Source organism: Siphateles boraxobius, unplaced genomic scaffold (assembly GCF_051911475.1).
Source record: "Siphateles boraxobius isolate OS27281-9 unplaced genomic scaffold, OSU_SipBor_1 130, whole genome shotgun sequence".
NCBI classification, from domain to species: Eukaryota; Metazoa; Chordata; class Actinopteri; order Cypriniformes; family Leuciscidae; genus Siphateles; species Siphateles boraxobius.
This window is the reverse complement of record NW_027508734.1, coordinates 36,972,746-36,988,594: the sequence shown is the minus strand read 5'-3', so window position 1 is coordinate 36,988,594 and position 15,849 is coordinate 36,972,746. Positions and strand designations below refer to the sequence as shown.

Genomic DNA, 15,849 nt, shown 5'->3' with positions numbered 1-15,849 from the left:
GACTATTCGCAGAGATTTCTGAGAATGTTGTGGAAAAGAAAGTAAATACTTCTTTGGTAGACCACCAACATATTTCCCCACCCTTATTAAGTATGTGATATTAAGATCTTAAATCTGTTGTCGGCTACAGCGGGTGTGTGTATGTGTGTGTGTCTCTCTGCGGAGGGGCTGTGATGGCTTGTTTTCTTATTGCATCATTAGTTGAGGGGGTTGTGTGTTTACCAGGGCAGGCTGAACATTGTGGACATTAATGTGTCCTCCTGTGGTTTATGAGCCATTCAGAACACGTGCATGCACACACACACGCACGTGCGATCTACGGTTCACGTGACAATATACTGTACAGTTGAAGGAATCCTCACACAAACTATTCCGTACCCTAAAGCCACATCTTTTATTTTCAGTAAAAAGAGGTAGTGTGTTTTATGGGTTCTTTGCCCTACTTCCACACACAGTTGTGTGAATGTGACCTCACAGCTCTATAGGTCTAAAATTAACACAAGGCATATGCGACTCACAGGGTTAAAGGCTCATTAGGTGGCCGGCCCTGTTGTTGGAACCGTTTTAATATTATTTACGAGCGTCCCGAAGGAAACCGTCTTTCTTGTCCTCTGCTTTTCATTAATAATCAGAAATGATATCCAAAGCAGAACATTAGCCCTTAACAGCTGCGACAAGATGACACATACATACCCAAAATGAACGAATCCAAGACATAATGTCATTTTTCTTTGCCAAAACCCAGAGAGCATCTTTCTCTCCCTCTGAATATGCATTTAGGTAATTTTCTGGGCATTTGAGATAAACAAATAGCATGTTAATAGTACTTCACAAGAATCAGGCTACTGTTAATTTCCTGTCATGCATCGATAGGGGTGCTAGAATATATCTTGAAATATAGATAAAATGAAGTCATTTGAAAAACCATGCTTATTGCAATGTTCGGATCTCAGATCTACTTTCTAACTACACCTCCAGAACGAAAAAATGTGACCCCAGCCCCTTGGCCAAGGGCGGCAGTGAACCGCTACACCTCTGTAAGCAGAGTGTCTCTCTCGCTGGCTATTTTCACAGGGGGGTGGGGGGTGTCGAGGCGGGAAGGAGGGGGGCTGGGTGCACATCACTTTTTATTAGCTTAATAAATCACCTTTGTTGTCAATCAAGGCACAGAGAATAATTGGATATGGTTGAAGCCTTGCGTGATGGATTATAAATCATTCCAGATTAAATTAAAAGATAATGCACAAACTTAATGGTTTGTGTTTTGCAGTCTAAATTGCCTCCGAGCAGTGTTGTTTTCTCGCTTTATTGTGCGCCGTTTTTCTCGCCTCTAAAACCCTGCACGTTCGCCTGCCTTTTACCGTCCTGCCTCCACCGAGCCCAAGCGTTTTGTGTGTGTCTCCTCTTGTGGCATTGTGTGTAATTTTCTTCATCTTCTATGATGCGCTAGTGCGCCGGCTTGTTGTTTCTACGTCTGGTTTTGTTTAGATTATGTGTCTGTTTCCATGTTTGCCCGCAGCCCGAGCAGGACCTCTCGATATGCGGCACGAGCAATATCATAGACAATCAGTCCCCTCTCAGCTCATCTACACCCTCTGCCCTGTCTCCCTCCAAATCAGAATAAGGCAAACCTCTTTCGGTTTGCCTCCGCAGCCCCAGCTTGATGCTAACAGATTAACCCTGACATCCTCAACAAGCGGGGCTTGCTTCTCAGGTGCCATCCAACGAGAGGAGCAAGAGAGAGAGAGAGGGAAAAGTCGACCCAATAAAGAGCGAAGCAGGAACTAAGGCGGCGGAGGCAGAGAGGCTATATCCTGCGCATTAGCGCCGTGGCTGCCCTGTCCGTTTACGTGCTGACAGATCCACTATTATCATAATCGGCCCCAGAACATGACGGGACACTGAAGCGATGATGTCGTTTTATTTACGGGCGAGGCAGCTCCGCGCTCGCGGGCCACGTACCCCGGCGGGCCGGCACGAGCGGGCGAGTAGGTCAAATTACATCTTTTGATCAGAGCTGTCCAAAGAGATCAGAGGAGAGTGGCAGGTAATGGATACCCAGTGACACGCTGAATGGAGAGAGTCAGCGACTAGATGACTGCATGTCTCCCATTAGGAGCATCTCGCTCTCTCTATCTTGCTCATCTTTGCTTTGCAGGCCCACTCTCTGTGTATCTACATCCCCCTCCTTCTCGTTCTCTCTCTTCCAAGGCCTTCAGATTGACGTCTCGACGTAGTACCTAAATCAGTGGACTGCCACTGGCTAACACTCTGCATTATGGGTTGGAAAATGCCTATTATTTTGCTGCCTAACGTATCTGCCAAGTTCAGGGCTTGTGTACGTGGGAGAGACACAGTGACTTTTTTCGTTTCAAATCAGAGATCTTGTCTATTTTCTGTCTTTGTGTGTTTGCGGGAGGAATGGGTCACGATTGTCGCTTGTTGGATGACTTGTCCGTAAGTGAGGTTGAGTTTTTTTTTTTTTTCTTAGGTCTTTGGATATTTTTATTTGTATGTTTTTAGCACCAGTGCTTTAATTAGCATGCTAGGAACATGACACATTAAAGCAGCACCGCTAACTACAGTTACACATTCATACAGGCGTCTTTAGGCTGTTTTGCGTTGAGCGTCCCGTCATTGCATGTTAAATTAAACGTAGTCTAACTATTACAAATGCAAGAACTTGAATTATGTAAATGCCCTCTAACAACATGTTTCTTAAAGGGATAGTTCATCCAAAAATCATGTCATAATTTACTCACGCTCATTTTATTCCAAACCTTTCGTTCTTCTGCAGAACATAAAAGAAGACATTTTGAAGAATATCAAACTGTTTTGGTTACCAATCTTCTTTTGTATAGACCAAAAAAAAAAAAAAACATTAAGACATTTATCTAAATATTTTCTGTTGTGTTCCACAGAAGAAAGAATGTAAATCATGACAGAATTTTCATTTTTGGATGAACTATCCTTTTCAAACCGATAAGCTAACTAGTCATTCAGAGACCCACAGCCTAGTCGATTTTTAAAATTCCATATTCGTCTTTTTTGTCACATTTTGTTTTCTATGCATGTTTTTTTTTTTCTTCTTCCTGCAGACACATAACCATGTTTATATTGTGGTGTTAATATGTGTTTTGTGAGTGTGTGTGTGGTAGTCGAGCCGAGTGAGGCCCTGGGGATCACAGCAAGGCAGATCTGTTCTCTCCCATTACCCAGCAACCCTCTCTAATGGGAGACTGACACACTCCTGTGATTCTGAGTGGGACAGAGGGAGAGAGAGAGGGAGGGAAAGACACATTATGGGAGGGATTACTGAAAGGGGAAGAGGAACAACACAAGTCACCGACAAAAAACGAGAAATTCTCAGTAAGACACACATGTAAACTCATTCAAAGACAATCGCCCCTCCCTCTCTCCGGCTCTCTTTCGGCCTCTTGGGAGTTCCTAGTGTGTGTGTAGATGTGTCTGACCTCCGGTTGCCCCGTGCTTTAGGAATGTGACTTCTCCAAGTGGAGCTCATCTGAATAACAAAGGCAGGCGGGTGGATCATTTGCTGGAGATCATCTTCCTCCTGCTTTATAATTGTGCGTGGTGTCTGTTTGAGAGCTGCTTCAGACAACAGAGCCACACACACATTTGACTGACATATTAACTAACTAGAGTTCATATCTGGGCCCATGTTTACAATATATTCAACCAGTCCAAAAAATAAAATAAATAAATAAAAACAGTAAAGAATATTTATGTGTGCATATACACACATATAAAAATAAAACAGAAATGGACAAATTTACAAATTTTTCCTCATTGTTATCTAATCTTATCTGCACAGGTGAGCAGTAAATACAGCATCTTTTCACAGATTTCTGTCTGTCCTCAAGAATGTTTACTCATCGTTCAGAGAACAGCCTTAGTAACCACTGATTTCCAGTGTGACATCCTGAAATATAGATCACAGACCTGATGGAGTTAGTTACACCTTGTCTACACGGGACACAACCGTTGTCGCTCACGTCGCTCTGGTCGCTCCGCAACAGCTAAAGGTTGTCTACTCTGGACGCGAAAAAGGGGATTTGCCGTGTCATGTCACATCCAGTGTAGACAACGTCACTGATTATAATGGATTCTATCGTCTTATGACGTGTTGCGCCGCTCGCCTCCGGTGTTACACATCATGTTTTTCACAAAAATATCAAGCAGCACAAATATTTTCAACTTTGATAATAATAGGAATTTTTTCTAGAGCACCAAATCAACACATTAGAATGAATTCCGAAGGATCATGTGACACCGAAGACTGGAGTAATGATGCTGAAAATTCAGCTTTGGATCACAGGAATAAGTTACATTTTAAATGATAAAAGAAAATTTATTTTAATTAAAAATATTTCGGTAACACTTTACTATAATGTTCATTAGTTAATGTATTAACTAACATGAACTAACAATGAGCAATACATTTGTTACAGTATTTATTAATCTTTGTTAATGATAGTTAATAAAAATACAGCTGTTCATTGTTAGTTAATGTTAGTTCAGTGCATTAACTAATGTTTACACATACAACCTTTGATTTTAATAATGTATTTGTAAATGTTGAAATTAGTATTACTAAGGTTAAAACATGCATGCAAATTATTGTTCATTCTTAGTTCATGTTAACTAATGTTAATTAATGAACCTTATTGTAAAGTGTTACCAATATTTCATAATATATATTATCATATTTTATAATATTATATATATATATATATATATATATATATATATTTATATTATATATATATTTTTTAAATGCAGTTTTGGTGAGCACAAGAGACTTCTTTTAAAAACATAAAAAAAATATTACCGACCCCAAACTATAAAACTATTTAAAAAAAAATTCAGGTAACCTAAAAAATTAGATTAATGTAGTAACATCTAAAATAAACAGATTTTATATTTTTATTTATTTAATTTAATGTGACTGAATAAAAATTAGTACATTAGGTAGAATTATATATATATATATATATATATTTTTAGTTCACTTATATAATAAATATAATTTGATTTAAGACTTGTCAGTAAACCTTCAATCCACATACTTTTAGATCTATAGGTATCCCTATATGGAGATGATGAAGCTTGATTAGTAATTTCTAAGTGTTACTTTCATAAAGGCACAGGGGTTTTTAAGAGTGGAAATTATTCACTGCATTTTGATGCAGCACATCTAGCTTAGAAATAGTAGTCACTGATGTGAGTTTTTGATGGTTAATAGCAATACCTAAAAGTTTTAAAACATAGGGTGGGTGATAGCTGACTTATATACACTGTGTGTATATATATATATATCATCCTGTCACTGCTTAGAAAATTCTTTGCCTGTTTCTAATTTGTATTTGTTATTTGTATTTTAAGTAGAGGACATGGAAATGATTGTCTGATGATGTGAGCGTTTCTTAAAGGAGCAATTGTGGGCAAACCTTCAGAAGAAGCATTGTCCAGAATCGTAGGAGACATTCAGGGCGGACGTTAGTGTTCATTAGTAACTAATAGCATTTTGGAAGAGGTGGAGCGTGTTTTTACTCCTGAGAATGTCCATGCTGTGCTGTTTTAACCTCTTAGTTCAAATTTCTAAAGAGATAGATCCAAAAAGCACATGTAAGGTTTTTATTGGAGGTGTCTCGAGAGGACGCGGCTCCAGAGCGATTTTGTCAACACAATGTTATACATCACTGAAGTCAATGAATAAAGCATATTTCAGTTGAGTAATTATTGTAATAATCAGTGCTAAAACACACTCATCAGAGGTTTAAGACCCCCTCTACGTTTCCTTAGCCAGGGGTTTCTAAATGCCTGCATCAGCACCGAGCCCGTTTCTGAATATAAATCAACTTTTTGTTTGTACGATATTGTGTTGCACACAGGATCATTTGTATGACTGAGCGCTCACGTGTGTGTTCGAGGCTGTCGAATCTTGATGCCGTGTAGGAGTGTTAACTCCAGTGGAGGTGCTATGGCAGCAGGGGGAAGTTCTGTTCTCCAGCGTGGTTACCGGTTGCTGTGCACATGCAGGGGGGAGAGCGGGGGTGTGTAAACATACACACACATACACACACTGTCAGGGGCTCTCCCGCTGAGTGGCATGAGCGGGCGATTAGCCGTGCTAGCGTCTGTGTTTACCAGCTCTCTCTCTCAGTTCTGCCAGCGCCGATGCACCTCCAGCCCTGTTTCTTTTCTTTAATCCACACCAGCTTGCTCTTTCTCTCGCTCTCTCTCACACTCTTCCACCACCTCATATTTCCACATTATTATAACAAAAGATGAGAGGTTTTTTTAAAGGTTTTAAGTGCCTGTGATTCATTGTTAACATTTTTCAAGGTTTTTGATATCACAGTAGCTATGATTCTTTCTTAAATTGAGCATGAAATAATCAAAATTAACTTGAATTTAATTTCTTAATGCATGTTCCTGGTCTAATTGGGAATGATTCATGGTACATGTTATTTAAAAAAACAAAAAAAAACCTTACGTTAATCTTTAACAATTTAGCTCGTTTTAAACAACTTTATCTCTTTGCTATTGACATTCATATTTAACAAACTATAATTCAGTCTGTCTACAGAGTCAGAATGTTTTTACAATCAGAACAGTTTTTTATAGCTAAAATCCTATATTTTTCCCCCAACTGAATGTCCTGTTCCACTTGTAAATGGTCAAATTGGCTGCAAATGACGATTCACATTTACTTTAGGGAATATTTTGGGAATAGTCTTCATAGTTTAATGTCCACGTACTGCATCTGTGGCATGCTGTCAGTTACTGCAGTCAATCATTTCAATAAACGCAAAACGTGTTTACAGCAATGCACTGGCAGTACAAGCCTAGCAGGCAAGTGTGCAGCATCACGAATAAACATTTAAAATATGCAGCTATCAACATTGCAATTAAAGTCACAGATGTTGTCCATAAACATTTAAGTTGTAAATAATCCAGAATATTCCTTTAATGTTTTCATAAATGAAAATACCTCTGGTTCATCTGGTTGCAGAGACAATGCAGGGAAACAAAACTTGTTACAGTTATAGCCATGGTAACCATCACTTAGTAACAGCTATGCGTTCTATAAACAAAACACCAGTGATTCCATAGGTAGAACCCTCTTATCTCTGTCTGCCATTTTCTTTCTGGTTTTCTCTCTGTTACGGTCCTCTGTCCATCCAATCCATCTCAATGTGCCGTTTGTGGGCAGGGCAGGCCAGGCTGGTGAAAGTGGTCTCAGTGAGCTCTCTCTTTCTCTCCAGCTAGCCTTGGAGCAGGGCCTCCATCAGTCAGTAGGCCTGGTCGATGGGGCGTCTCTCTGGAATCGATGCCACGCCTGTCTGCTTCGTCCATCCTTCTCTCTCTTCCTCTGCTGTCCAGCCGTGCCCTCTCGCCCACCCCGGTGCTGGACACACACACACTTACATCTCCTCTAGCGTACACATGCATGCGTACACGTCTGGCCTCCCCACCAATTTGTCTGTGCATGTCAAATTGCAATAATTAAGCATTATTGATCTCAGATTCAATTAACTTCATTAACGCGGGTCAGGATAGCCGAGGAGAGATGGAGGGGAGGGGAGGTGAGGAAAGGAGCAAGGGCGGAGGACGAGAGGAGAGAAGAGAAGTGGATTGGTGCTATCTCATATTCTCCAGCCGCACACAGACAGCCTGTCTGCTTAAGGCTACAAACCATTTTCCTCCTAATGATATCACATTGCAGATAGTGGCATATTAGAGAGAGATACCTCCCATTATAAATGTGGGCTTTAGGGGCTATATATAGCAGCTTTAATTACCAACTACTTACTCTTTCACTCTCTCCAGCTCATCCGCACACCCAGAAGTATTGGACCGGGCTGCCTACTTCAACTTCTGTCTGTATAAATGAGATTCGATTCCAAACAAGAACAAATGGCAGCAGCTTGAGGGGCGTTAACTTGGTTCACATGCATGTATAGTTCTACATTATTATGTATATAGGATGAAACACATTTTTTTTCATGCTTTCATTCAACAAGGATGCATTTAATTGGTCAGCAGTGACAGTAAAGACTCTTTACATTTTGCATTTTCAACATTGATAATAATAGAATATGTTTCTTGAGCAGCAATTTAGCGTAATATTATACGAATGATTTCTGATTGATCATATGACCCTGAAGACTGGAGTAATGGCTGCTCACAATTAAATGTAAAATATATTCAAATATTTTACAGTGTTACTGATTACTGATTTACTGACTTATTTCAATAATACTTAAAAACTCGTACATTAGTGGTGTCTTATATTCACATTATACTGGCCATATAAATGGAAAACATTAGATCCTAGATCCTAGTGGACAGAGTAAAGAGCTTTTGTCACATTCAATACATTTGACTTTAACTTCTGGTTGACAGCAGAAATTTTATTTTAATTAAAAAGTGCACCTTAGTTCTTGAAATCAAACAATATAGTCACACATGGTTGTGAAAAAGAGTCATATTTGCATAGTTAACATTTAATCTTGTTCCTTTGATTAAAAGGGATTGTGGATTAGTTTTATCACTGTTATATGTATTAAGGTTTTCCACTTACTTTGATTTTTTTAAAGATCGTATGTGCTCTAATAGTCCAGACCCAGACGGCCCTTTAAATTTGCAAGGTTACTCTCTCCACTGCCTTAGAAAACAGCATTCTCTGCTGGTCATCTCCCTGGATATCTGAGTGTAAATTAGATCAAGCTCTTTTTCCAATCTGATGCCAAATCATTGGGAGGTCATTCTCATTTTACCCCCACCTTACCACTCTTGGATCCAAGCATCCTGTTTTCTAATTAAAACAGCACCTGTGTGGTGTGGGTAGGCCTGGACCAGAGCACTGGCTTCTGAAGGTCCAGGGATGAAATCTCAATATTGTTCCCAGCCAGATCACACAGACATGAAGGTACACTGGGGGCTTGGGAACCTGGAATACAGCCAGGACATGCACCAACACTCGGGATGTGTGTCGGAGATTGCTGGGTCTCTCTCGTTGGCCCCTGTCTCTGCTTTCTTCTCGTCTTTCTCCATCCCGCTCATGTTACCGTGGGGCTTACGGCTGTTTTTTTGTGATGTCAAGCAGTTCTAATTCTGTGTTTGGTGTCGGAATAATGAATTTTGAAAAAAAAAACACATATACAGAAACGTACACACTCAGATTTGCTGTAGGGCGTACGCCTACTCACTAGCAATACTCACTCTGTGCTCTACATATAGTCAAGTTCAGGTCAAGGTTACAGTGAGACAGGTTTGCTTGTACTTGAAGTGATGAGCAAACTCTCTCTCTCTCTCTCTCTCTCTCTCTCTCTCTCTCTCTCTCTCTCCTCTCTCCCTCTCTCTCTCTCTCTCTCTCTCTCTCTCTCTCTCTCTCTCTCTCTCTCTCTCTCTCTCTCTCTCTCCCCCCTCTAGCACACTCACCCTCCTTTTTAACTTTAATTACCAGCTAATCATTTTGTGTAATTATTTTCAAGGTTGACCTTACATTTTACATATAGTGGTTTAGTGGGGGCTAAAAATTACATGCTAAACTCTCCACCTTTGTGTGTGTGTGTTGTAATCATTGATAGGTTTAAAGTGTATGTACTTGAAGGAATTGGGTTTTTACCTTGCTATTTGGCCTTGATGTAAAGCTCAGCTTCTCCTGCTTCCTGAACGAAGGCATTGTTCTCTTAAACAGCTGTCGTTTTGGCTGATTCAGAACAGATGGCTGTGTGTGCTGCACGATCACAGTTGGTTGTGATTTGTGTAGGGGGTGATTCGATTTCACAGACTGACTGTGATGTGTGTGAGAAGATGGATCCTAATAATAATGCTGTAAAAAATCACTATTAAATGCTCTTTTCCTTTGTTATTCTGCCTACTTGGAATACAGTTCTGTTGAAACTACTTGTTTAGTTTCTTAATATTGTCCCTTTAATTTCAGATTCACACATTCACACACACAGAGAAATTAGTAATATTCAGAAAATTAAATAGCTGACCATTTGATATCAATGGTTAACATCCTATTGTGTAATTTTTGGATTTATCAGTTTAGATTTTTTCTTTGAATTAATGATAATTATACTAACAAAAAAATAATAATAATTACAAATAATAATAATATGACTACATTACAAAAAACAATTCAGTCCTGTTAAGGGTTATTGCAAGAGCACAGAATGCCTGAAGCCATGAGGTACGCACATTACAACTACAAAATAAAAAAGGGTTTTTGCCAGTCCCTTGACATCATTCTGCCAAGGGCTACAAAATGATGTTTATGGCATTCTTTTTACTTTTTTGTATAGCTACATCGCAGCAGTGTTGTTTTGTTAAGCTGAAATGAAATCTCTTTACTAACCTAAAAAGATTTTTTTTTTTTAAGGGGATAATTCATAAAATTCTAATTATGTGCAGTCTTTGTTGAGGAAACTCTTGAATGTTCATTGTATACAAATTGACGTATTGTATTTAGAATTAAATCTAAATGCTGTGCGTTGAAGTTTTAGCATGACTAGTTTGACTTTTGTGGTATTTAGACATGATTGAATGTGTTCACAGAAAACCAGTGTGTCCAATGGAGTGTCCTCTCTCTCCATTGTTTACATACCTGGTCAGAAGCGTGATAAACTGACACTTTTAGGAATGCATGGAATTATTTCAATGCATTGCATTTCTCTCTATGTCTCTTTCTCTTCGTATGCCTTACATTCTGCATCACTTGCATTGGAAATTTAAAAAATATATTTTATTTTCTTAGTTTTCAGGCTGGCGTTCACAAAACATGACCATGTTTGTCTTGAGCATTTGCGTTCTCCAGGCTAAACTGTAAATAATAACTTTCAACTTTATAATCTTTCTTAATTGACACAAATGTGTTTGGTGCAGGGATTTTTATGTAGGAAACATTGTACATACAATATTTTTTTTATGTACAAGCAGGCAACTCTTTGCTGTGTAATGAGTTATAATGCTTTCTTAATTTAAATGTTGAGTGTGTCTGTTTGGGAATGCATTAGGTGCTGCTGAAGAAGCATAAGCCATATTAATTGACAGACAGGAACTGCTGTCTCTGAGGTTGATACAAGTAATTTATTACTTTAGAAACGAATGCCACCTCCAGAATGTGCTTCATTAATTTCAAATTTAGTTTTAATTTCAAGCTGTTGCCCCTTGAGAAGAATAAGGTGGCAACTTCGGTTTGAAGAGTATTTTTTTTCCGTTATTTTAACATCTCTTTATTTTTGCTGCACTTTATTTTCAGAAAGGAAAAGAGAAACATAACTTCATTCCTTCTGGCAATTGTAAAGCAGAGAAAGAATTACTGCAACACTTTATAATATAAAAATTTCTGACCGATTGTTTTTCACTACTGGAGAAAACACACTGATGCTTGACATTTCATCAGCTGTCTATCCACCATACAAGGCATTGTAGGAATGCAGTGTGTAAAATCTTAATTTGGACAATGTGATAACCTATTTTCTTTTTGTTTCTTTTATTTCTTTTTTTTACCTGTAGCATATGTGCCAGAAGAGCTAAAGGAGGGTGCCTTACTCGATGAGGATGTTGAGGGAGAGGATTCAGCTTTGGAGGAGGAACCTGCCATGAAGTATGTGTGCCAGGACAAAGACTTACTCCTTAAAGACAGGCCAGGCTTTCATGACTCTCCACCAGCCGATTTCTCCAGCCATGAGATGGACAGCGAGTCACACCTGAGTGAATCCAGTGACCGCATGTCAGACTTTGAGAGTGCCTCAGTGAAGAACGAAGAAGATATCTCAGCCAAGGAGCCCCTCACCTCTCTTTCTTCAACTTCATCAATGATGATGACGACAACGGGCACACCAATCAGTGAGGAGGTGACACAATTAGGGCCAGACAGCCTGGAGCAGATGAAAGCTATCTACACTAGTTTCCTGACCAACTCTTACTGGTCATCGCTGAACTTAAATGTGTCTCAGCAACCAGCAGAAAAGCCCCCACGTAGCCACAGTAGTAGTAGCAGCAGCAGTAGTAGCAGCAGTAGCTGTGGTAGTGGTGGTTACGACTGGCACCAGACAGCCATTGCAAAGACCTTGCAGAATGTTTCACAGAACCAGAGTAGACTGATGCACCCAGCCTCTGAGCCAAACCTTTTCAGTACTGTGCAGCTTTATCGGCAGAGCACCAAACTGTATGGCTCCATCTTCACTGGTGCAAGTAAGTTCCGGTGCAAAGACTGCAGTGCCGCCTATGATACTCTGGTTGAGCTCACAGTGCACATGAACGAGACGGGCCACTACCGGGATGACAACCATGAAACGGACAGTGAAGGTACCAAGCGCTGGTCAAAGCCTCGCAAGCGTTCCCTCCTGGAGATGGAAGGAAAAGAGGATGCCCAGAAAGTTCTTAAGTGCATGTACTGTGGACATTCCTTTGAGTCACTGCAAGACCTTAGTGTTCACATGATCAAGACGAAACACTACCAGAAAGTGCCTCTTAAGGAACCTGTAACTCCTGTGGCAGCCAAGATTATCTCCTCAGCTCGTAAAAGAGCCCCTATTGAGCTAGAACTCCCCAGCTCACCAGATTCCAATGGCGGCACTCCCAAGCCTTCTTTATCTGATACCAATGACCTTCTGCAAAAGACCCCCAATCCCTACATCACACCCAACAATCGGTATGGACACCAGAACGGTGCTAGTTATGCGTGGCAGTTTGAGTCAAGGAAATCCCAGATCCTCAAATGCATGGAGTGTGGAAGCTCGCATGACACACTGCAGGAGCTGACGGCCCATATGATGGTCACAGGACACTTCATCAAGGTCACTAACTCTGCCATCAAGAAAGGCAAACCTATCATGGAGTCGATGTCCATAACAGCTCCTAACACCATACCTACCAATGAAGAAAAGGTACAGTCAGTGCCACTGGCTGCCACCGCATTTTCTCCACCACCACCTGCACCTCCTCCTCCTAGTATCTCCCCTGCCATCACACCCATGGAGATTAAAAAAGAGGAGAAGGAAGTGGAGTGTACCAAGGAGACAAATACTAGCAAAGACAAGAAGGCAACAGAAAGCGAAACTGACGAGAAGTTTGAAGTTTCATCCAAATACCCATATTTGACTGAGGAAGATCTTGAAGAAAGTCCTAAGGGGGGGTTTGACATATTGAAGTCTCTAGAGAATACAGTAACATCTGCCATCAACAAAGCACAGAATGGCACACCCAGCTGGGGAGGCTACCCCAGTATTCACGCTGCCTACCAGCTTCCAAACATTATGAAACTGTCCCTGCGCAACTCAGGGAAAAGTTCTCCTCTGAAGTATATGTTTTCTGGAGAAGAGATTCTGTCTCCTACCAAAAGCCAACCTCTTATTTCTCCACCTAGTTGCCAAACATCCCCTTTGCCCAAAAACAACTTCCATGCCATGGAGGAGCTAGTCAAAAAAGTCACAGAAAAAGTGGCCAAAGTAGAGGAAAAAATGAGGGATCCTGGAGCCAGGTCCTCCCCACTTAGACGAACCACACCTTCACCTTGCAGTAGCGATGCAGGGGAATCTGCCAGAGGAGAGTCCCCCAAGGAAAGGAGAGGAGCCAAAACCCCTGAGACTAATGGGGGTGGAAATACTCACAAAGATTCAAATGGTGATGCTCTCACAAAAGAGTCTCTGGAGAATGGCACTGACCATGTTGTCAAAACCCCTGTGTCTACCTTATGCAGCAGCACTGCTATTATAACCGACCATCCTCCAGAGCAGCCATTTGTCAACCCTTTAAGTGCGCTTCAGTCTGTCATGAATGTTCACCTAGGCAAAGCTGCCAAACCTGCCCTGCCATCTCTTGATCCCATGAGCATGCTCTTCAAGATGAGCAACAGCCTGGCAGAGAAGGCAGCTGTAGCTGCCTCCACTCCATCTCAGACCAAAAAAACCAATGAGCATCTAGACCGCTATTTCTACCACATCAACAATGACCAGCCTATTGATCTGACCAAAGGCAAGAGTGATAAGAGCAACTCCTTGGGATCTGCTGCCTTGTCCTCCTCCACCTCCACTCCCACCTCAATTTCACCATCATCAACCATCACCATGGCCAAAGCCTCATCTGCTGTGGTTTCCTTCATGTCCAACTCACCTCTGCGAGAAAATGCCCTTTCCGACATCTCTGATATGCTGCGCAACCTAACAGAGAGCCATGCGTCCAAATCCTCAACACCAACTAGTCTTTCAGAGCGCTCTGATATAGATGGATCGACTCCAGAGGAATCAGAGGAGATCTCTCCCGCTCAGAAACGAAAGGGCCGGCAGTCCAACTGGAATCCTCAGCATCTACTTATCCTTCAGGCACAGTTTGCCTCCAGTTTGCGGCAAACAGGTGATGGCAAGTACATTATGTCAGACCTCAGTCCACAGGAGCGCATGCATATTTCTCGCTTTACTGGCCTCTCAATGACCACCATCAGTCACTGGCTGGCCAACGTCAAATACCAGCTGAGGCGGACAGGTGGCACAAAGTTCTTGAAAAATCTAGACTCTGGCCACCCTGTCTTCTTCTGCAGTGACTGTGCATCACAAATCCGATCCCCCTCTACCTATGTCAGCCATCTTGAATCACATCTGGGCTTCCGGCTCAGGGACCTGGCTAAGTTGTCTGGAGAGCATCTTATTAGCCAGATCTCACGCCACACCAAGGGGCTCTCTGAGAAACTGCTTTCAGCCCAAGTGCATTCTTTGGCCCATTCGATCCCCAACCCCAGTCCTCATTCGCTTTCCCCCTCCCCTTCCCCAGATGAGGAGGCAAATGGCACCTCGTATCAGTGTAAACTGTGTAACCGGACTTTTGCCAGCAAGCACGCTGTCAAGCTCCATCTGAGTAAGACCCATGGTAAATCCCCTGAGGACCATCTTATGTATGTTAGTGAACTTGAGAAACCTTAGCGATGGGCAAGGAAAAAAAAACTCTGTCTCTCATCTCTTTATCTCATGTCCTTTTTTTCAAGCCTTCTGACTAACATTTCTTAAGGAAAAAGAAAATATTAAAGAACTGCAAGTAATTAACGAAGAACTAACTGCACATAGATGCCAAAAAACTGCTGTTTAGTTTTGGCACATCATTTGGAGTTTTCCTCTGGGGAACACTCATTTGGCCCTAGAGACATTAATTTTCTGCATTTTTAGTTCACAATGGAAAACAGAGAAAATTATGACAATTGATAATTTTTTAACTGTGCATTGCTGAGTGAAGAGGTCACTGGTAAAATATGAAGGTAAATAAAAAAGACTTAAAATGAAGTTGTATGTATTTGAAAGTTGTGTAAATTGATTTTTCTTTTTTGTTTTGCATCCTTGAGATGCAGTAAGCTGCATGCATTAATGAAATGGTTTAGTTCAATATTTGATAACTAAATCTGGACTTTTCTTTCTCTCTCTTTACTTCTCTCTTCTGCTTTTTTTCTTTTTTTATTCTTTTTTTTACGTGACCTAAGTATGCTGGTGTTAGCAGAAAAAATTTAACCCTCTGAGTACGCCTAAATACTTCTATATTTACAACCCCCCCCCCCCCCTCCAAAAGTAAACAATATATATATATATATATATATATATATATATATATATATATATATATATATATATATATATATATATATATATATATATATAAGAGATGAATTAGAGATTGGAAATCAAGTTGACATGTATTTGAGTGGGAAAATTCAAGGGTATTTTGTTTACCCATTAAAAGTTACATCATCTGATATATCACCTCTTATACAGGTTGCAGTGCATACATATACGTGAATCCAAAATAGCAGTTTTTTTAGTTTGC

At 40.6% G+C, this 15,849-nt stretch overlaps 1 protein-coding gene across 2 annotated transcripts in view; it reads left to right on the top strand.

The window, feature by feature from the left end:
* Window positions 1-15,314, top strand: part of tshz3b (teashirt zinc finger homeobox 3b) — a 36,375-nt gene extending 21,061 nt beyond the window's left edge. For both annotated transcript variants that reach the window (XM_077229332.1, XM_077229333.1), the window contains one exon: window positions 11,557-15,314. In XM_077229332.1, coding sequence (XP_077085447.1) covers window positions 11,557-14,960 — 3,404 coding nt within the window. In that variant the 3' untranslated portion in view covers window positions 14,961-15,314. The remainder of the gene's footprint in view (window positions 1-11,556) is intronic.
* Window positions 15,315-15,849: the final 535 nt, after the last annotated feature.